Source organism: Pipra filicauda, unplaced genomic scaffold, assembly GCF_003945595.2.
Source record: "Pipra filicauda isolate LSUMZ 115617 unplaced genomic scaffold, ASM394559v2 scaffold211_size2331000_pilon, whole genome shotgun sequence".
In the NCBI taxonomy this organism is placed as follows: Eukaryota; Metazoa; Chordata; class Aves; order Passeriformes; family Pipridae; genus Pipra; species Pipra filicauda.
The window spans coordinates 1,946,179-1,968,770 of NW_024104323.1; the positions used below are offsets into that span (position 1 = coordinate 1,946,179).

Consider the following 22,592-nt stretch of genomic DNA (forward strand, 5'->3'; position numbering starts at 1 on the left):
TCTCTCTGTTTGCTTTCCCCTGTTAAGCACAGTTTCAAAATATCCTCCCAAATCATTTGCTGGAAGAGCTGACCCTTTCCTCCTTACCTACGGAGGGGCTGCCCAGGCTCCGGCAGAGCCCGGCCGGGATAACTGATACAATGACAGCAGCCTGATGTGTCAGGGCAGCGGGGAAGCGGCAGCAACTCTGAATACAAGAATTATTCTTCATCATCTCAAACTGTCACAACACATTACCCTCAAAGCCGCAGCTCGCTGAAGGAGTGACCCTGGACTGAATGGGAGAGTGCTCGGGGAAAGAACTAATTGTAGCCTCTTTTCACACGTCAGTCACTTTTCACAGCACCAAGCCTTTCAAGCTCAACTAATGTCAAGTTCCCTTTTCCTTTTGCTGGGCTGAGTATTTCTGATTTTTAAGGATGGCATTTTTAAAGGAACAAGGTCTCTGGCGAGGGATGAGGCCAGGGAGGGGAGGGAAGGAAGCGCCGGAGTGAGCACGCATCAGAAAGTCCATCAGACGCCCGAAGACTCGTTAGGAATTAGACAATTAACAAGTAGGAATGCAGGAAGCGGGGTAATGGCCAGCAGAGCTCGAATCTCCTCGATTTCATTTCTGTCATTCACAGCAATTGTTTTGGGGAACTTCCCGGGCTCTGCCGTGCGCTGAGGGGCCGCAAACGCGGGAATGGACTCGGCCCCTTCCTGAAATCAGGATGCAAGACAGGCATTTTCCAGCGGTGGGGGACAGAAACAAGGTGCTGCTCACTAAACCCACCTCTCCCCAGCCACACAAGCAGTTTTGAACAAACGGCTAAAAGGCCAAAATTCGAGCCTCATTTTAAAACCAAAGACAATTCCCTTCCTCTGGAGGAGAAGTGAGGAGATTCCCTGCAGGCAGAGCTCTGGGAATGACAGCCTGGTCGGTGCTCTGGGGCAGGTACACATAAGGGCCCTTCACCCCTCCTCGTCTTTAACTGAAATCCTGACATATTCTGCAACAAGGACTATTTTTTCACCCTTACATTTACACAGTGCCCATCACGGGGGACTTGCAGAACCGACTGGGGCTTCTGAGTGTTACTTATTAACTGTAATGAATAATAATTATGTAGCTTCTGCCATCTGGATTCTCACTCAAAAGGGTCCTATATAAAGGGAACGCTAAAAGGCAATTTGTATCAACACAATGGAAGTCTTGAGGATCTCTTAAACTGTAATTTACACAACGCTCCCCAGTGAATGGCTTAGTTAAACATTTTAATTTTCCTGATTGCTGCCGAAGGGAGCGGGATGTGCTCCCCTGGAGGAGCTCACACCGGCCCTGGACACAGACACGGTGCTTGTACACGGAAAATCTCCATCTTTCAGTATTTAGACAACATCCCAAACTCTGCTGGATGCTTTTGGCTCTATTTCTGCATGCAAATTCACTAAGAGCATCATAAGTGGTGCCCAGGGGAACCAGTGCTGCTGCCTGGGACGGGCACGGTGCCGTCCAAGGTGGAGAAGAGCTCCAAAGCTGACGTGAGGTCAGAAACCGAACCGGGATGCAGAAATACTGGGATGCTTGGAAACTGCATTATTGCTGCTGCTGTTGGAGGTTTTTCTTGAGTATTCCCATTTTTTTTAATGAAATGCAATTATGCTAACGAGGGAGCTCTAATTATAATCCATCTCCACCACCCTTGGCGGCTGCTCCGAGCGAGGACCTGCGGAACTGGCTCCAGCCCTGCCGGCGGCTCCGGCCCTGGGGAGGGCAGAGGAGGGCACCACACCCCCGGGGGAACCTGCACTTTTGGGTATTGGGATAAACAAAAATCGTTAATATTAAATCACAGTGAAACGAAAGCACCGAGTTCTCATTAAGGCTCTTAATTTCCTTTTAATTTGAGGTGGCTGAAATTTCTGGGCAAACGTATTTTTGTATTGCTCCCTTTCCAAAGGGAGCACAGGGAGAAAGTCAGTTCCCAGTTTTATACATTATGATAATGTTTAAAAGTCAATCAAAGCTGCTCCCTGCCCCAAGCCTTGTGCCTGTTTGCCTGCACTCCGGCACCCAGCACAGGCAGCTGTGGGAACAGATTTCCTGTGATGCTTTGGGTGGCTGTGATGACCTTCTCCTAAGAAATGTTTCATTTTCCTTCTTTTTAAACCAGCAGTTTGAGAAAAAGAGATTTTAAACTCTATTCAAAAGAGAAAATTAAAAAAAAAATTAAAACTATGGCATTCGAACATTGAAAATTGATTCCCACAACCTGAAAGATGTCGAGGTGCCACAAAAGCACCTCCATTAAATTTTCAAATAAAGAAGACTGGAAAACACTGCCTGAACAACTTCTGTGAAATCAGGATTCAGTGGCCTATGTAAAATATTAGTTACTGTCAAACTACCTTACAATAACTCCAATGCTGAATCCACACAGAGTTGGCTCATGCCGTGCACTTGGAGATGAAACTTGGCATCTTGGAACAAAAGTGGCAGGATCCAGCAAGGAGATGAGGATGTACAGGAGGCAGGAGAGAACCAGGGAAATGAAGACTGAGCCTTCTGAACATCTGAGCCCCTCTGAGACTCCAAATCTAACTTCTAGTGCCTGATTTCGCTGTGGAGATGCCAAACAACTTAACACTTACAAAACGGGGAGGACACCTGAACTTACAGGAACGTCTGGGTCTACTTCAGGCACAAAGAGATTGGGGAGATAAGGACAGAACATTTTCATGCATGAACTTCTGAAGAATTTTGTCTACTGAGAAAAAAAAAAAAAGGCAAGCAGCTTGTTTACCCCTTTAAAAAGAGAATCCAAGAAGCTCCATATGACTCAAGCCCATGGAGTAGAAGAGACCCAAGACTTTGGCATCTCACCAGACTTGACTCTGAGCATTTTATGGAAGGTCAAAAGTGCACCAGATAAAGGACTGGCATTTAGAGGGAGAATATTCTTCACGATAGGCACTTTCACAATGACTCCAGTGCTTTTAAAAAATAATCTCGAGTTTCCTAGAGCTGTATGTTTTTGTAAAAAGGTTTAGGATGTTTTCCTACATAAATGGCACTTCAGAAGGATGAGCTGCTGATTTTAGTCAGCATGTGAAATTTCAAAAGCTACCACAGTCAAATGCTTGTAGAAAACAATTTCTGTAGCCCATCACATCCTGCAAGCCTTGTACAACATTTCCAGAGGAGGTTTTTAAACGAATACGCAACTGTGGTGGTTTGGGTTTAAAGGACTTCTCTCCTGCCCCATCCTGAAAGTTTCACTATGTTGCTACTATAAAATCCTGTAAGATATTCTGTATGCGATACATGCTTTCCTGTGTGAGCCACTGTGTAGGCAAGTTTTTTAATGTATTTAGGCAGAACTCTCTTGCATCTTCAGTTACGCAAGCAGCACATCTGTGTATATCAGACCAAAAGCATTTGCAGAGAAAACACTGCATTAAAATTCCTGGGTTTGGTCTCTCATTCCCAGGGTTATGGGAGTGCCTCGGATTGCTCAACACTGACCCCTCTGTCAGCCTCGACTCCACAAAGGAAATTACAAATTCAAAGTAAAATGTGTGTTTATGACACCTACCAGCTCCGTGTCCTGCACCCGCTGGACTCCTGGGATCTTACTCAGGAGTTCTGGAGGCAATGCTCCTATTCCTGAAACACCAGGCTTCTATCCAGAGCAGGTGTAGACCCCACGTGTGGATCTGAGCATCCCACCAGAGATGGAGCCACTCAAGGTCTCGGGATGGGAGGGGTCCTGTCCCAGAGGAGGCTGCAGCCAGAAGTGTGATGGCCAGGAGCACTTGGGGAGTGCTGGGGGGCTCCTTCTCCTCCTTGGGCTTGGCCAAGCAGTCCCAGCAAAAAGGCTGGGTAAGGAAAAGCTGCCTGAAGGTCAAACCCACAAACCTGGTGGTCAGCTCAGGGTCTGGGTGGTGCTCGCCAACACGCTGCATGGGGGATTTCAGACCTGACCCTCCAAATTGCAGTTTCTTTCACAGCAAAGACCCAATTCTTTCCTCTCTGTGACTACCTCAGTCAGGGGGCCTCCTTAAAAATCCTCAGGTGGGAAGGCAAGGCAAGCCAGAGGAGCACAACTCCCGTGCTCAGTGCATCTTGCGTGCGTGCACTCTGTGCTCCTGACACAAACACATTGCCAAGCTCATTTTAAAAGTATAATATTACAAAGCAAAGTAATTCTGGCACAACTTCTAGTATTTCTGACACAAAGTGGCCTTTTGGGCCAGTGAGAAGCTCTGGGCTGTTCCCCTGGTGCAGAGTGATGCTGAGGAGGAAGCTAGACCAGACTGGAATTTGGGTTTGATTCAAAGGAAAAGTTAAAAGTCTGGGGGAAGCAGATGCTCAGCTGGTCCAAATCAGAAGAATTTTGTTGAAGCTCACGAAATGATGTCACCACAGCCTCAGCCTTGCCTGCTCATCTAAACAGTTCAAGGCTCTCAAGTGGGGAGAGCTCAGGTGGAGATCTGAGGAGCAGAGCCCTCCTCCTCTCATTTCCCCAGAGCTAGTTTAGTGTCACTGAGAAACTCCAAACCCATCCAAGTAATCCTAATGCAACTTATTTAGTCTATCTAGTCAATTCTTTTAAAGATTACGTGGATATGGTTGCTTCAAACAGACCAGTTTTTTATGCACAGCCCTAATTTTAAGAAGCACTCACAGCTCACCCCCTTAAAATCATGGCTTTACCTTGGCTGAGTATTAACCCAGCCTGGAAAAAACAACAGGCCAACCTCGTGGGCTCTCTCCCTTGAAGGATTGCTTGAGGCTCTTAATACACTCTCTCTTATTTATACAGCTCCAAATTCTGATGTTAGACATAAATAGGAAAGGGCCTCGACAAAAATGACATCTGAAGCTTAATTCGGCCCTTTGTTAATGGAGCTGTTCAACACAGCAGCTCCCATTTGTGCTCCTGAAGCCAGAAGGCAGCTGGAAGTAGTAAACTGGACGTTTTTGCTTTTTTAAAAGTCATATTTTAAAAACTGTTCTGAGTATTGATTCTATTATGCCTCATCTTTGTAGTTACACTCCTACAAAGGTGTGGATGAGCTGCAGCTGCTGGAGGAGCACGTGGTGGAAGGTAACCCTGTGTGAAACCTGAAAGACCTGATGGCAAACCAAGGCATTCCTCTGGTCACATCCCACAGAAAAGGCCATTTAAGTCATCTCAGGCTGGGCAGATCCTGCCTTGCACTTGGGCATCTGGCAGTGAAGTTCACATAAGTACCTGCTCCTCACGTTGTGCTCCTCTGCAGACTTTTCGCTCACATTTTGATGGGTGACCAGCCACGTTTCCAAAAGATAAACCAAGGAGGAGACAACACAATCCTGGCATAATATAATAAAAAGATTTTTTTAAGGGTTTGGATAAAAGTAGCCCTGAGTGGAAGCAAGAAAGCACCCCCAAATCTCAGGTTAGGGATCTGTCCCTGTACAGCTCCCCTCCCACTGCTGCCTCCATGGCTGCAGATGAGGGAGGAAGGCTGTGAAGTTAATTTGCCCCTTGATTAGGACTCCAAATGTCATTTCTACCTGACATCAGGGCTCTGCCTGTGCTTTCCATTCCCAGTCACTCCTGGCTCCTCGCTCCCATGCCATGACACCAAGTTGGAGCTGGAACAGAGGCAACAGGGCAGGTCCTGGCTGCTGACCCTGCCAGCACCTTCCTGCCTGCAGCCTTCCCAGAAAAAACATCTTTGGAAACAGCCAGAGAAGTGATACTGACCCTTTGTCTTTCACAACACCATCAGCTTTTGGTGTAAACACAGAGTTCATGGGTTGGGCAGTTACTGAGAAAGTCACTGACCAAGGGAATAACAAATAAATACCAGAAATAAATAAATAAAAGAAGATGGTATTTTAGCTCTGGGGGTCTTTTTGGAAAATGGGATAAAATGAGTCACATGGAAAAGGGCAGTAAACAGTTTATGTCCTGGAACAGCCATATTACAGTGGAGTGTCCAGAGGTGACACCACCAGCCACATCAGGCCCTCTCAAATTTGGTGTCTTTTCACAACAGTGGACAGTTGCTTCTAAAATTCATCCCCTCACCACCTGCTTCTGTCTGCATGGAAAACTAATTCCTTCCTCCCCAGGATGCAGGACAGACTGTGGGGAAGCTGCTCCCTGCCTGTGGTGGGAAATGCCTTGGAGGAATCTCCAAGGTTGTGATGTCTGAGGAACAAGGAGCAAAGCCAGAGAGCACCAAAGCACCATCACCTCACCTGAAGAGACAGGAATTAAAGGCAGAATAGAAGCAGCAGGAGTGGGGGAAAAGCTATTTACATTTTTTTAGGAGTTTTTACTCTTTTTTCTAACTTAGCTCACACATTCTCAAGCATGAAGCCACCACTGATGTCGTTTCACAGGGCATCACCAGAAACACAAAGAAAAAAAGCACCTGGTTTAGGATCTTTTTGTCTTTATGTTTTGCCTCAACATCCTTTTCGTTCTCTGTGAAGGTACAACTTTTACACAGCCCCATTTTTACAGGAAGAATGTCCCTTTGGAGGTTCAACCACCTGCATGAACCTCTGCAGGGCCCCAAAACACCTTCCCCTTTTGTGGGGGTAGCAGCATAGATAGTTTATTCATTTCCAAAATGCTTCCAACCAATTTGTCATTTTTTTTTCTTTCTCTTAGCATTTCTGGTCACACAATATTGAGCAATAATAACCAGAGGAGGATGAAAACTGCTGCAGCTTGAGAAGTGAGCTCAGGATATGATTCCTCCTCACCGGATGCCTGGAAGATGTCACTGAAATTCTCTCTCCCTCAGTGCAACCCGTGTGGAGCCAATATGAACTCCCAGCAAAGTGCTTAAAAAGCCATTATTTATAATAACTGTTAAATGATGAGACATTGTTTACCCAGATTGTAAGATAAATTCTCACTTACAGAATGCTTCCCTGACCGTCCTGAACGTCATCTGGTTTTTATTTAAATGCAAAATGAAATTAGGCTCCCAATAACACAGCAGAAGAATTCAATAAGATGGGGCTTTTCACTTACAGTTTAATATTAACATTTTCCCATAAATGTTAATGAATAAAAGTCTACTGTTTTATGTATTATCCATGGTGGGGAGACAGCAGGCTAGGAATGGAAGGAAAGCTAATCTTTTCATACCACAAATTAGGATATATACTTCAAGGAGAACTAAGCATTCCCAGCATTGCCAGGGACCTGGCCACAACCCTGCTTCCTCCGGGGGCAGCCACTGGATCTGGTCCCACAGGGATGCTCCAGGGAGTCTCCTTCCCCACTGATCAGTGAGATCCTCCCCCAGCCAAAATCCCCTTTGGGTTTGTTTCTCCTTTTCCCTATCGCTCTCTCCTTCTGCCTGACCACATCCCCTAAGACACCCTACAAGCATCAGACAGCCAACACCACCATCAGCCAAGGCCTGATATTCTCAGACTCCACCATGGATAGCAAGGCAGGATTATGGCAAAAATCAGGTTATTATTTGCCTGATCTTCTGCCAGAGAAAGGGGTGAGGAGAGGTGAGGGCAGGGCTGCAAACTGCAGCACAACAGGAAACGACACAGCATCCAGAGGGGTGGGGGAAGGACCTGGAGATGGCAGAGGTGGCACTTTGGGGGCTCACCAAAGGACCTGTGCCTGCTGCTGCCAAAGCAGGAGGTTTGGATCCTGCTGTGGGAGAGGGGCTGAGAGCACTGGAGGCTGCAGGGTCAGAGGGTTGGCTCACACTGGAACATTTGCATTGTTTTGGCTCTTGACCTTCCATTTACTGCCGGGGGTTTTGCTGTGTTAATGTGTATTTTGCTGTTTGGTGACTCATGCTTCGTCCTACCTCCCTAATAAGCGTTCATTTAACAGTTTGACTGCTTAACAATTTATTGCACAAATGGGTTTCCATTCCCAGCCTCCTCTCCCATCTCCCCCGGAGAGGGCAATGCACAGTTTATGAGAGCTTTGTGATGGCCTGTGCTGCACACCCCAAAAATCAGCAAATACCAAACAGCTCTCTGGGGCTGCTGGGCTCGGGAGGAGGGACAGGAACTGTCTTGTCTTTATTCTGCCACCACCTCAGCAGCTGCAACAAGTTTTGGCTCACAAAACAGCTGTAAAAATACCAGTTCTGGTTCAAATGCTGGGAGACGAGGGCTCTTGTACTTACTAAGAGAGATATGCTTGCCATAAGTTGTATTCTACATAAAAATACCATGCAAAGAATCCTAAAAGGAATGACAAGGTAATTATAGAGATTAGAGATGGAAAAACCCTGTAGTCTCCTGCCCCCTGCTCAGTGTGGGACCACTCGGTGTGGGGCAGACTTCAGGCCTCAGACTTTTAAAGGGAAGATTTAATAAACACTAAGAAACATTTCTAAATATTTAGAAAACTCAAAATAACAGATTTCCAAGCCAAGCTGTACAAACAGAACATGAATTTAGAAAACTTGTTAAAAAATCAACAGCTTCTGCGTGCACCCAAATATATTTCTTTGGATTAGCAGGCATCACCTCATGGGCAGGATGCTGCATGTGGAGCTGGGAATTCCCTGTGGGAATACCTACCGTGGCTCTCCTCTTGTTCCCCCTGGAATTAACAGCAGAAGGCTCAGGGATGCAAACAGCTTAATGCTTTAGGAGGGACTCAACAGACAGTCAAATGTGAGCAAAGCCAAGCGAGACAGGACAGAGCTTTAAATTTTCCTGTGAAATTCTGGAGTATTGCAGTTAATTTGCTTCATCATTAGGAGGAAAAACAACAACCCAAAGCAAACCAAAACAAACCCCAACAACAATAACAAATCTCTAAGGAGAAAGGGAACTGTGTCTCTGCTCACCACTTTGAGACAAAGCACTGGAAGGAAAATGTCCAGTTCCAATAATGTCATAACCTGATTACAGCCTGACCAGAAGAGCTAAAACACTTGCAGAACAATGAGTAAGGAATTAAGTTTTAAATTGAGTGCTGGCCCTATCTCGTGTCACTTCTTTATATTCCAGTAGAAAGGACACTGCTGAGCTCATTGCATCCAGAGCAGTGTGGATGCCTGGATGCAGACACCATTTAGTCATCTCCTATATGTTCCTCCCCATTTCTCTCTCCGGGAGGAATGACAAATCCAGAAATGTGACTGCACTTTGTTTTATTATGATATCGATTTTTCTGCAAAGGGAAAAGTGCATTTATCCCCCAGGTCTGTGCGCTGGCAGGAAAGGGTTAACAAAATGTTTATCACAAAGCTGGCTTCAGAGTTGAAAGTAATGTGATCAGTAATGAATTTTGTGTTACATTAGGTTGTATAAATGGACAGACAAGCGCAGACAACAAGTGGCCAGGAGTCGGGGCTAATCTAATGATGTAAAAATAGAGACAGCACCAATTATACTTGGGGCCAGCTCAGAGCTCCTGCAGGGACTGCAAATGAATAGGTACAAATCAAATTACTGACTAATAGACGCACTACAAGAGAGGGCAGTCAATGCTAAATACATTAGGGCCTTGTGACCTCTCTGCTCTGAACAGCAGAATCCTAAATTTGACTTAAAAAAAAAAAAAATAAATCAAAGAAACTCTTGTTCGTTTAAGGAGAGAAACAGAACAATGTTATTTGTGAAATGACTTGAGACACTTTGATTTTTTTTTTTTTTGGGTTTGTCCCCCTACGGCCACGTTAGGTACGTGTAGCCCTTGGAAAGCTGAGAGAGGGTTTGCTTTTCAGAACAAGGAAAAAAAATATTCTTTGTGCAAAAGTTAAGACCTGATAACAATACAGTTGTGTTACATACCAAAACATTTCAAAGCCATGTGCCTCTTTGTGGTGATGTTTTTTACTGCTACTTCACCGGCTGTGTCTGTATCAAAAATAAAATATTTCTTAAAAAAATGCCTTAATTTAATAAGAAGAAAAAGAAAAGGAATCTCCCCACACCACAATTGATAATAAGCAACTTGTTATCAAGTCAGAGTTGTCTTGTGGCTTCAGTGCTCCCTTTAGAATTTTTCTACAAACAGCAATGAACTTAAATTCACACCAGAAACATTCATGGTATCAGCATTGACATCCCCCTCCCCCTTAAATAATGTATGACCTGGAAGAACTTCCACTGAAAACTCCCAGGGCCGGTGGCAAGATGGATTTGGAGACCTGGGAATTTGCAGGGAAATGAAAAATGCTCCTGTTAGCCCTGGAAGGGCTGTGGGATGGGACTGCTCAGGGACACCCTTGGGCAGGAGAGAGCAAGTGGCCCAGGTTGAAGTGCTCCATGTCCCAAAATGTGTGCAAGGCCAATGCTCCTCTTGCCCAGCACTTCAAAAGTTGTGGCTCCTAAAGAGCCGGAATTTTCCTTCCTTTCAAACGAGGCCCATCCAAATAAACCTTTTGCAGGAAGAACTGCACTGAGCTCTTCGACTTATTTGAGGGGGTAATTTAATCTCTGACCCTGGGATGAATATTCTGAAAGCTCAAAGGCTGCTTTTAGCATGGATGTTATTTGATCCACCAGAGGGTTTGCTGCCCGAGCTGGTTTTGCACTGAACCTGTGCAGAAATCTCTTGGCAGAAATGCTCCACAGAGGGAAAATCCACTGCTCTGTGTTCCTATAGCCCATGTCTGAGTTAGGATTAGGACCAGCTGAGGAGAGAGAAGGGGAAAACTGTCTTGGGTAAATTAAAAGGAAGAGGAAGGAAAGAATGAAAGGAGGGAGAGACAGAGAGAGGGGAAGCTCTTACTCTCTAAAGGGCTAATCCTATTCCTGAAATTAAATGTACAGATACATCTATGCTCAGGTGGCTGCTGATCTTTGAACAGAGCTTGTGACCACAGTTATCTTTGGAAAAAATCCCCAGGAAGGATGTTCCTTGCACAGGAGTCACTGGCTCGCTCTCCTCCCTCCGCTTCCCACCTCATCCAGGCACGCCAGGAAACGTGTGACTTCACCTCTCCAAGCCCCAGATTCCACAGTAAGATCTCAAAATCATCCCTCTGCAAATCTCAAAGGTGTCCAGACCCGAGTTAGGCTCAGGCTGGTGTAACCACACGGCTTTGGCCGAGGACCAGGATCCCAACTGCCCGGAACACCGATCCCGGGTTTCCTACGGGCTATTCCCTAACAGCACGTCTAATTAGCTCCACTTACTTACATCCCATTAATCAGGTTAAAGAGTTTGCTTCAACATATGAGCTTCCTTCATCGCATTATGAGTTTGTTCATGACGTTTGGAAGGAATCCAGATGGTTTCCTCCGAGGGCCAGAGGTGCAACTCACCACTGTGCCACGGGGCTTCCCAGGGGCTTGGAGTTTTGCAGGAGTTTTGGAAGAAATATATATTTAAAAAAAAAAAACCCATCCCGTTGCTCAGACTGAAATGGCTTGGTCCCCTATGATAGACTAATTTTAAATACTAAGCCTAGAAATCACCAAAATACATTTGAAAGCTTGAAAAACGTACTTGCTGAAGGAATAGGTGAATCAGAGGATTTACTGATTACTAAATTGTATTTTTGGAGGGAAAGATTTCTAGCCTGGGCTGGCAATTTCTGCATGTCCAGCTGAAGTGGAATGCTGTCAGAGATATTTGTCTCCTGAAAGCACAGTTTCATAAATCACATAAATCTTTTTTTTTTTTTTTTTTTGGGAATGCACTGTGAAGTTCCAGCACACACTCAGAAACTGCACTGCAAATGTAAATATTGTAGCTGCTTGAAAACAAAGCTTTGCAAGCAAAAGAGGGCACTGACCACTAACATTTGGGAGTAGACCTAATTTTTTTTTTTTTGTCAGTGAGAGTTTGACAGAAACAGCAAAAACATCTTTTTGCATCTTTGCCAATTTACGCCCTCTTTGGAATTAAATGTGTATCTGGGCTGACAGCTTATGTACAGCAGACTCCACTTAAGATAGACATGGGTCGTCTGGATAATTGGATAACAAGGAGAAAAGCTGGTTTCCCAATCAAGTCAACTAGCTGGATGACTGGAGTTATCATTTAGGTCACGAGGAAAGGAGATTTTTGGGGGGTCATTTTCCAGACCTGGTTCTTCTCCCATCCACTGTCCAACAGCCCTTGGCAACCAGCTGGAGTTGGAGGTGGGAAAGACCCATCTAATTCCCCTTCCCTGCAAATGCCAGATTATCCCTCATGTTTTTAGCATCCTCCAGTTTGATGTTTCTGGAATGACCAATCTTTGGGTCATTTCTGCCTCTGCCAGTAGCCAGGACCCAGGGTTAGTGTTGCCATTCCTGCTCTGCAGTGCAAGGGGGCAGGTATCAAAGACCCTGTGAGTATCTACCCCCCCTTAGGTCTGTGCACCACAAGCACATGCTTCCTCCTCACTCCTGCAGCACATCAGCCCTGACTACTAAATAAATCTACGTGTCAGCTATGCCCTAACAGTTAAGGCATTAAAATAATCTATTTATCTCTTGCCATTAAGTGCATGTCAGGGCCAGTTGAGCACTTGACAAAGTCTCACTGTCCACCCTACTGCCCATTTTTTGTCCACACAGTGGACCTGTGCACTGCCTGTGCTCCATATCTCAACATTCCGAGTTAGAAATGTTCATTAATTCGTGTTGCAGCTCGAGTAAGACTTTGCAAGTTCCGTTAAATCTCTGCAAAATCTATTTAAGGACTGAAGCGAATCCAAGGAGCACAAACAGGGGTTGCAGCATGCACAACATAAAAGCAAGTTAAAATAAGCCATTTTAGGATTATTAGAAGGAAGATTATAACTTCCACAATTCTGAGTCCAATGCAGAAATATAACCACTGGTTTTGGAAGCAGCGCCAACATAAAAATCAACTACCAACAAGCAAACATTCAAAACCTTGTGTGTCCTTTTCTGCTGAACTCTTTGCTGTCCTTTCGCTGCAGTGAGTGGGCAGCAGAGAAACCAAGGAAGAAAACTGCATGTTTTCAAAGCTAAACCAGTTCAGCTGAGGTTGGGTACAATGTAAGTGCTTTGGGGAAAGTGAAAACTCTCCTACTTGTTACGAGGCAACAAAGACACCTCTTCTTTGAAGCCAGGGTAATGTAGCTCCACACTTATCTTCCCCCATTTATTAAGCAGCAGACAGATGAGCCCTTCCCTGTGCTCCCAGCCTGAGGAATGGTGCTGGCAGCCAGTGCCAGTCGACTCCCTCGGCAAGTGCAGCTGTCCAGGTACCATCTGAGCAGGAGAGAACTTTTTATGTCTGTCTGGTAAGAGGAGCAGCTCAAGAGCTGTCAGGGGATGGAAGTGGAAAGGGCACGGGAGTTCACCGCCTTATCACCAGGTTCTCTCTGCTGCTCTGAGTCACCACATGCCCAGATCCTGAGAATAAAGTATGTTAGTGGCAGAGAGGATCCCACAACAGGCAGGAAAACACAGAGTGTTAATGAGAGCAGGAGGAGGGGGGTGGGATGGGATGAGCTGGGTCAGTGCTCACGTTACTCATTACTGCCACGTACATTTGCTGCTCTGAGTTGGCACCCACCTTGCACTCATTAGGAAGATTTATGTGTCTGGAGTAAAAGCAGGGAGAAATCTCTCTGGATGAATTTTAGCTCAGTGATGGCATCCCTGCAAACAGCTCCTTTCTGCCTTTACACCTGCAGTGCTGTGAGCCTCAGCCTTTGCCAAAGAAGTTGGCTCTCACTGCCATCAGCTGGGCTTGGTGGAAATGGAAGGAAAATACAGGGCTCTGCCTCTGACAAAGTTCTTGGTTTACAATATAATATACTGTGAAGTCTCCAGGGCAGTCAGTCACCTTAGCTTGGCATGTCTGGAAGGCTTCAGCTTTCACAGAAGGTATTCCCCTCACCTTTCCCCTACCATCCACAGCCTGAGGGGTGCTGACCTGTTATCAGCAGTGGATACCCTCCCAAAGTTCACACTGATCACAGTGTGGGTCAGTAAGTGATGAAATATGTGCCTTTCTCTATTTTCACAGCCTGTTTTTTCCACCTTCCAAGCCCTTTACAGACACGAGCTGATTAAACTCCACACCAGCACCGTGAGGCACCTCTATCCTCACTGCAGTGATGGAGCTCTGGAGTCATGGACACGTGAAGTGCCTCATCCAAGGCAACAAGCTGGTGAGGATTTGCACCAGATCTCTAAGAGACCCACACTTAGTCTTCAACCAACTCTTTCTGTTAATACCAAATCTTAAACCAAATCCTTTGACTTCATTTTTCCCCAGATGGAAATCAGAGGAGAGACAGTTGGAAAGGTGACCAGTTGGGTTAAAAGGGCTTAAATTCTGCTCTGAATCCTTCTCCTGAAGACTGTGGGAGGCAGATGCAGTTTTTGTACCTGCTGTATGTGCCCAAAGGTGACCCACCTGCAAAGCAGGGGAGGAGCCCTGGTGGGAGAGACCCTGAGCCTTCTGGAGGAGCAGGAAGAGCTCAGAGCAGCACAAGACTCTCAGCAACACATGAGGGCAAAAGAAAAAGGAAGAGACAACTCCTGCCTTACACAACCTTCCTGAAAGGTCCAGGGGTTGGCATTCCCACACCTTTCTGCCAGAGTTCCTCCCCTTTTTCTTTCCCAGGCAAGCTGCCAGAAGAGCAACAAGCGAGCTGGCAGCTGATGTCAGGAGCCACCATAACTGTTGGGTGTTTTTACTAGAGGTGTTTTTTAGAACAAGTCAAAATTAATGGAGACAATAAAACCGCAATAGCTGCGTTTTAATTTCTGAGCATCTCCTACCACGGGGCCCCTCCTGACAGCATAATCTCTGACGTGCCATTCCATTTACTTAAACAGATGATATAATTTATCAATATAATGGACACTGATGAAGATGGATTAATTTGGATTACAGAACCAGCGGCTCTATTCAGGACACAAAATGAGGATATGTGTGATTATGACATTGTTTGGAGCAGGGTGGGCAAGGGCAGCAATCTGCAGAGAAACCTGGGTGCTCCTGAGCTGGCAGGAGAGGGAGGAGAGCCCTTATGATAAAGGGCTTCACGTGCCAGTATTTTTCTTCAAGTTATTTAAGGCTTCTCAGACTGTGTTTATGGGAGGTATCACTAATTCCCTTCTATGAATGACCTCGCTCGCACTGAGATATCCCCCGCCCAAAAGTTAATCAGAGAGAGAGAGAGAGAGAGAACGTACAGAGAAAAAGAAAAGTAAAACTTAAAACAAATAAATGAATAAAAAAAAAATTAAAAAACAAAAATCACCATTGGGTGAGATGTACGTGATCTCTGATCACACCTCTTCTTTGTACCTGTTCCTGATCCCACCATGTCCCTGCTGGGGGATTCGCACATCGCGTCGGCCAGGCGCTCCCGCAGGCCCTCCTCCGTGTGCTCCATGGAGGACATGTGGCGCAGACCGAAGTTCTCGGGCCAGCTCCCGCACACCTCCAGCAAGGTCACGCTCCGGTCGAAGGCACCTGCAACAGACAAACAGGACACGTTTGGGACACGTTTGGGACACGCCGGGACCGACCTCCTCCCGCGCGAGGGAAAGAACGAAGCCCCTTTTCACGTCTGGAGGCCGTGAAAAGGTAATTTTGGCAACTTGGTTGTGAGTGTTTGTGCTACCAGCACAGCAGAGCCTTAAATACTGACCAGCCGAGACCAAGCAGTTGTAAACGAAATTAAAATAAAATTAAAATACAGACCCACTTCTGGTCTCGCACCAGTGAGAGTCGCAAAAGTAGCACAATAATGCAAATGTGAATGACATGTAATGTTAAAAAAAAAAATAATGCACTTTTAAGTATATGTTAGACATCTAGAAATTATTTTTCAAGTTGATTTGTCTTGGTGTTACCAGCACAGCAGGATTAGATAGAGCCCTAAGTACTGACCAGCTTTGACCAAGCAAAAAGGTTAAATTAAAAATACAGACCCAATTCCGGTCTCACAGCAGTGAGAGTCATGAAAGCAGCACAGTAACAAAATGTGAATGACATGCAATGTTAGAAAACATACATATGTTTTTAAGTATATGTTAGACAACAAGAAATTACTTTTAAAGTTGATTTGTCTTTCACTGGGCTGCTGCTGAGATCCTTTCCCCCCTTCCTACCTCACACAGTGGAAACAGTCAAGTCATTTTGTCTTTGCCAATAGGCAGAAATTTTAGCTAAAATCCCTTTCTTGCACTTAAAACAGAGAACTGCAACAGTGTGGCAGAGCTGCCTTGTGTCTGAAGTGTGTTTGCTGAGGGAAGAAACCAAGCCCTTCCCTCAGTCTGGGGTATCTGTGGGTTTTCTCTGTTCCTGCCCAGTGAAGTTTTAGGTCAAACGTGCTCCAAGAGAGACTCTTTCACCAGCAGCACGTTACTGAAGATGCTGGTTCTTGTGACGGAGCGCACGTACCTACAAAAGACACTTCAAATAACCCCTTGACTTGCAGTTATTACCTCATTCACAGCAGGGTATGATGTTCTGCCGAATGCAAAGATTAGATTCCGAATTCAGGATCACTTCAAAGTACAAATTAAAATGATTCTCCTTTATTATACAGCAAGTCTTCTGCGAAGGCTTACTTAAATCATTCCCACTTGGAACAAGATTACAGTTATGCTTTGTTGCTTCAAGCACATACCATTTACTCCACTATTAGGTAACCGAATAGGCAGCGTTTATTGTGCCTGGTTTCTGCCAGCCTACTGGGGGGGGGGGGCGGGGAGGGGGGAGAAAAAATGCAAATGCCAATGTTTCTCAAAGTTAAAAGTACATGAAACACGTCCTTGTTATCAGGCCTTTGGTTTTCCCCTTTGATCAGCCGTCAGAAACTATCTACACTTGTAGTCTGTGACTGTACAGCTTCACAACACACCCCCTGCCACTGACAGGTGGTAATAGAAAGGGTGAGAGACCAAGCCCCGCGGCAGGCGTCCCTTCCTCTGATAACGTCCAAAGTACCGGGTGATAACCGTTAGTAAACACTCGGGCAGCCAGTTAATCCATACATCAGCAAAGAGGGGCAGATAATTTTGAACTCTAATGGCACGGACAAAAGCACCAGGGCTGGCATTTCAGGGATTTATATGGGCTGCAATGGTGACTCCTGGCTCCTGAATTTCATCGGCGCGCAACAAACTTTGATTTATCTCCTCGCCTGGCTGCAGAGTGGATTCCTGGCACTAGAAAACCATCAACACTAAAATGGACCTCTACAAAATGGGACCGTGGCTCTTATGTGATACATGCACTTGAACTCTGGATGAATCCCAGTTTAAACCAAGAGGAGGAATGACCAAATATTTCAGCTTTTAATGGGTCTTTGGATTTATAAGGTTGCTCCAGTCTACTAATTTGTTTTAAAGCAAGGGTTCTTGAAGCTTGTTTGAGAAAATGCAGCGAGGAGGCGAAGTAATTCCAGTGATGTTTAAGTCTCTGAAACATTTTCATGATGTCAGCTCTCCTAAAGGCAGGAGGAAAAGCAAAATTTGATCTTTTTTTTGAAGCTTTCCCCCCCCCAAGTCATCCTTCTACAGTTTCATGCAACCCTGAGACTCCCACTCTGCACATACTCTAAGACCCCACGGATTTCAGCTGTTTTTGACAGGCCTGTTCACATACCCAGAGAGCCACTGGGGGGGCTTTTAAACCTGCTTCCCAAACCCCAGGGAAGCAGCGGGGGGATGATGAGCTCCCACAGGTTTGCAGGGTTGTGCCAGAGATGAGAAATCTCCTCTTTCCTGGTGTCTGCCTTTAGTCCTGAAGTGAGAAATGGGAGCATTTCTGCTCCTATAAGCAGACACATGAATAATAAGGCAAATGGCTTTTGAAGCTCTGCCAAGATGCCTGCTTATGTGTACAGGGAGAAACTTCGTGGAGCGCCGGGCTCTGGCTCCTGAGATACTTGAGTGAGAGCAAAGGAGACAAGTGCAGCGTTACCTCTGCAATCAGGGCCAGGAGCTGCCAAAACTTCTTAGCAGCAACGTGTGAGGTTGCAAGTGTTAATGCAAATGCAGGTTAGAGGGATTAACTGCACTGAAAGTTTTCTTGTAAAAAAAAACCAAAACAACCTGTAAGGCTGGGGAAGCTCTAGTTTTATCTTTCCTCCCTTTTCAGTCCTTCTCCACGTTAGCAGTGCACATCTGGCAACACCATCCATGTCCAGACATCCAGCTGTGATTCAGCAGCCACCGCTGCACCCCGTGGGTGAGTGCCCTGCCTGTGAGTAACAGGAGAGGTCTGTGCACCAGCATCTGCTCTGTGCTGCAGTGGCACCCACAAATTCCTCCTTATTTCCATACACACTGATAAAAGGTGTTCCGGGTAAAGCTGAACACGCAGAGTGTGACTGAGGTTATTCTGGCTGTAGGGGTAGAAAATGGGACCTTGCTTGAGCAGGCAGGTCCTTTCCTACTGTAAATCCCTGGTTCAGTCCCTCTCTGATGTAAAACAAAACCGCTCCAGCAAAAACAAGACCAATTGTCAAACACCTTCCTGTCTGTCCTGCCACTGCATCGGCAGACAGCACATGTATCAGAGTAAAATGATTTTTTCAAGGCAGAATTAGGTCCTGGGTATTTTTACACCTTGGAAAATTCTTCTGTGGAGTGTGTGTGACACGGCAGTGGGCTGCTTGCTCCCAGGAGCCTGTGGGTGCTTTGCCCTCCGTGCATCGTTCCCGACGGCACACGGGTTAATGGCATTAAACTTACACTGATAGCAGCTCACCCTATCTCTGCTATTTATTAAATTGTAATCTCTCTCTCTCTCTCTCCCTGGCTGCCTCGCTCTCCCCTTTTCAATCCCAGTATCTCACTTGATAACGGATCAAATTCCCCATCGCTGGCCAGCGAGAAGTTTACAAATAAACCTCAGTGGAGTGTCCTCGCTCCCAAAATCCCCCAACCCCGCCGCCAGAATGTGCCTGCAGAACCAGCGGGGCTGAGAAAGCTCCTGCTGATTCCAGGGATTACTGAGGGTTGAGAGAAGGCAGGCTTTGCCTTGTGCTGCCACTGACAGACCGCTGAAACCCTACTGACAGCCACCAATATCAGACCCTGACGTGTGAAGCCCAGACTTCCCTCTGTCCCCCGCCCGGATACGGCTTTGGCAGGGGAACAGGTTCCACCTAAAAGGAGCAATTAATTTAGAAACAACTCAAGAACCAGCAAATTGGGTATTATTTGAGTCAAGCAATTACTAGTGAAATCCTGGTGAAACCTCATTAAATCACTGAAAAAAAAAATCCCCCTGACTTAAAATTATGTCGATATTTCATCCTATTGCACAGTGCTTTCAGGCCAGCAGAACACTCACTTCTCTGCTTATTTACTGGAGATGAAACTGGGTGGGAATAAAGACCACCAGCCTTCTTTGTATGATGTCCAAGCATCATCCCAGACCCACAGAACTACCAATAAAAAAACCCAGATCAACCCAAATGTAACAAGAATGACCCTTGGATTGACCATCTGGGTCAAAAGTGCTTTGTTTTGCAATTGAAGTTTAAGTTTACACTGCTCCAAACACTCTGAGCTAATTCTGCTCCACACACAGAATTTTCCAATCACAACTCTAATTTTTGCCTGAAAACAACCTCCCACTTCTCCCCTTCCATGGATATTTGTCTCCCTTTTCTCCCACCACTGCCAATGGAGCAGAATCAGGTCCTCATCTTTCTGCTTAACGTTTCTTGCATTTTATTAATGGCAAAGGCTTCTGTTATTACTCACACCAAATTACCTTGCTTAGACACACAGGATTTAGCATTGCAATTGTTTCAAGGCTTTTAATATAAAAGCAAAATAAATTCTACAGAAGTAATTAAAAAAAAACCCCTCACCCTAAACCTTGGAAATGTCCTTTCATTTCCCAGCCCCACCAACCAAGACCGAGAAAACCAGAGAAACTCATTTTCTCCTCTGAAAAAATTTAGTAGTAAAAAGTATTTTTACAAAATGTTTTAATGCTTCTAGTGTGTTATTTTTCTAAGTCAAAATAGCTAAGCTAAATCTTTCACCATAGCCCTTTAATTCGAAAGCCAGGGAAAATTTTTTTCATTAAACCTCTGGACGGCTTTGTTTAAAATATGAAATCAAGTAGCTCCATTTCCTGTCTTCTAAGGAACAGTAAATCAAACAGAGAACGTTCTCCAAAAATACAGTAATGGTTCTATTAAAGAGTTTGACAGTTTTGAGCCTCACCTCGCATATTGCAACATCAGGGTGAGCAAAAATAACAGAGTCAACGGGGGGGGGGGGGACGACGACCTGCCAGTTTTCACTGATAGAAGATGCATCCTGATCAATGGGATGGGGGTTGACCCTGTGTGATGTTGGACCTGGGGGGTCCCAGGGGGGGCTTGGAGGGACAGGAGGGGTTGCCCATCACTTCTCCTGCCTCTTCAGAAGCAAGAGAGGGCTTTGAAGGAAGTCCCAACCCACTTGGCACTGGCCATGCTGGTAAGCACAGCGGGGGCAGGACGGAGCTGCCCAGAAACACCTTGGCCGGGAGCGGGAACCCCACGGGCGTGTGAGGGACCAGCACATGGAAACCCTTGCCCAAAGCAGTGAGTCAAACTGTAACATACCCCGTTCAAACATTAAGGGTTGAACTTTCCTACAGGCCCTGCCAATTCCCTTCCGTGCCATAACTTTGTGACTCCAGGGGGAATGGCACAAAGCGGCCGCTCTCAGTGCTCCAACGGGGATCTGCCCAAAGCCTCATTTGAGGGTGGAGGAAGAAACATCCCCCCCGACCTGCCCCAGATCTGGCTGCTGACCATGTGGCACGTGCTGCTGATCCCCACCCATGCACAACTGCCATGCTGCAGTCCCAGCCCCCTGTGGTCAGCTCAAGTGGGACAGAATGCTCCAGCTCATCCCTGTGAACCACTGCTACACCAAGGTGTAAGTGCTAATTACTGCCTTTGGAAACGATGGCAGGAGCTTCAGCCTTCGGAGTGACTCTATTCCCTGTCATCTTCCCTCCCACAGAGTTTCTTTTTTTCCAGAACCTCTCACAGTTCTGTTATAAACAGGACATTACTCACCAGCCCTGTATCCTGTGAGTGCACTTCATTAACGGAGCCTTCGGCCGGGGTACCCAGTCCCACAGGCAACCAACACTTCCAAATCCCTTTGAACTCCTGGCTGAGCGAGCCCGAGAGGTTCCTCGTCCCTCCCCAGCACTCCAGGCTTGTAAACAAAACCCCTGTTTATTCCTCTGTCAGTGTTTCTGAAGGAGCTCTGAGCAAACACGCAGCTGCCGGGAGCTGCCTCGGGAGCCCCCGTGCCCAGCAGCTCCATGGGATGAAGGATGGTCCAGAAGGAAGTTGCCCAACCACTGCCCATGTCCCACACGGCCACAGACTCAGGACAGTGGTCAAGGCAATGATGGCAACGTTCAGGATCACAGTGATGTCGTGGTGAAAGCTCAGCAGGTCCTTAGGGACCATCTCACCCTCCTGCTCCTCCTCACATCCCGAAAAACTCCATCTCCTCCTGCACAAGGGGTTAACCAGGGGCTCAGGAGGAGCATTTTGGATGATTAGGAGCATAGCCAGCCATCACAACCATCCTGAAGGCTTTCAAACACGAGTGAGGTTGCAATTTTCAGAGCCGGAGCAGCGAGACATTTTTATAAATACATAAATCTTTTCAAGGAAAAACAAATATAGAGGAAGGAATGTAAACATTATTGTAAAATGCATAATAAAATGTCTGTTGTTTGTTAATTTTGCTCCTTATTATCCAGCCTATCTGTACCACCGATGTTGAAACATTTGCCTTTTTTTTTTTCCTTTTTTTAAACTCTCTTATTCATTTAAAAATAGTTTCCTGCATGTTATATGAATAAGCAAAACCTAAGGTCCTAAATCCAGGGGAACTTTGAAGTATGAAACCCGTGGTCTATGGGAACTATGTTTTCATTAATCAAAGTAGATGTTTCTAAAGCCATCAGATTTATCATGACTGGATTTCATATGTGAAACCCAATATACACACAGACATACACTGCTTGTCCTTTTGGATTAGTGCTGACCTTTTACTCTCCTTTCTGAAGGATCTGCCTTTCCTCAGAGCAGGGCTGCCCTGCTTTGCCAAAGGAGCCTTGACAGAGTGCGGTTCCAACTCTCCGCTTTCTGTGTCTGAGGACGAGTCTGGGCTAAGGTCAAAACATAAATGATTAAGTGTATTTATTAAACTCTGCCTTCGCCTTGAATGCTCCCAGCCACTCTGTTAGATGCCATCCAAGTGCAGATTCCTGCTGGCAGCACACCTGGCCACCAAACCAGGCACCCCAGAGCTGCCACCACACGACGCCGAGCCCCGCAATCGCGACGCTGAGCGAAGCCCCCCCAAGCCCCTTGAGCACTGCCAAGAGCTCCTCCGGCCCTTGCTGAGCTCCTGGCTTCCCCAAGGCATGGAGGTTAGTGAAAGGACATGGCAGAGATTGGATGGTTTAAAAAGCAGAGGCAGGATGTGACATCCATCCAGAGCAGGACTTAAAAGATAAAACGCAAAAAAATGCGCGTTCGGTGTCAACGGGGGAATTGATGCCGTGGTTTTGCAGCACCAGAAGCACAGGACTTTGTCATCTTGCTCTCAAGAGTCATGTGGGGGCTGGGGCACAGGTGGGGACAGGTGGGTGCTGTCATGGGCTGCAGGCACCCACGGAGAAGGT

The 22,592-nt window shown here is 46.1% G+C and overlaps 1 protein-coding gene across 8 annotated transcripts in view; it reads right to left on the reverse strand.

Annotated features, from left to right (window-relative positions):
* Window positions 1–22,592, reverse strand: part of BCAS3 (BCAS3 microtubule associated cell migration factor) — a 317,385-nt gene that overhangs the window by 6,072 nt on the left and 288,721 nt on the right. For 3 of the 8 annotated variants that reach the window (XM_039381059.1, XM_039381058.1, XM_039381064.1), the window contains 2 exons: window positions 15,219–15,386; window positions 9,779–9,844 (listed from right to left, as the gene is read on the reverse strand). In XM_039381059.1, coding sequence (XP_039236993.1) covers window positions 9,779–9,844; window positions 15,219–15,386 — 234 coding nt within the window. Of the gene's footprint in view, window positions 1–9,778; window positions 9,845–15,171; window positions 15,387–22,592 lie in introns of all 8 variants that reach the window. The other 5 variants (XM_039381061.1, XM_039381060.1, XR_005563467.1 and 2 more) reach the window with 4 other exon arrangements.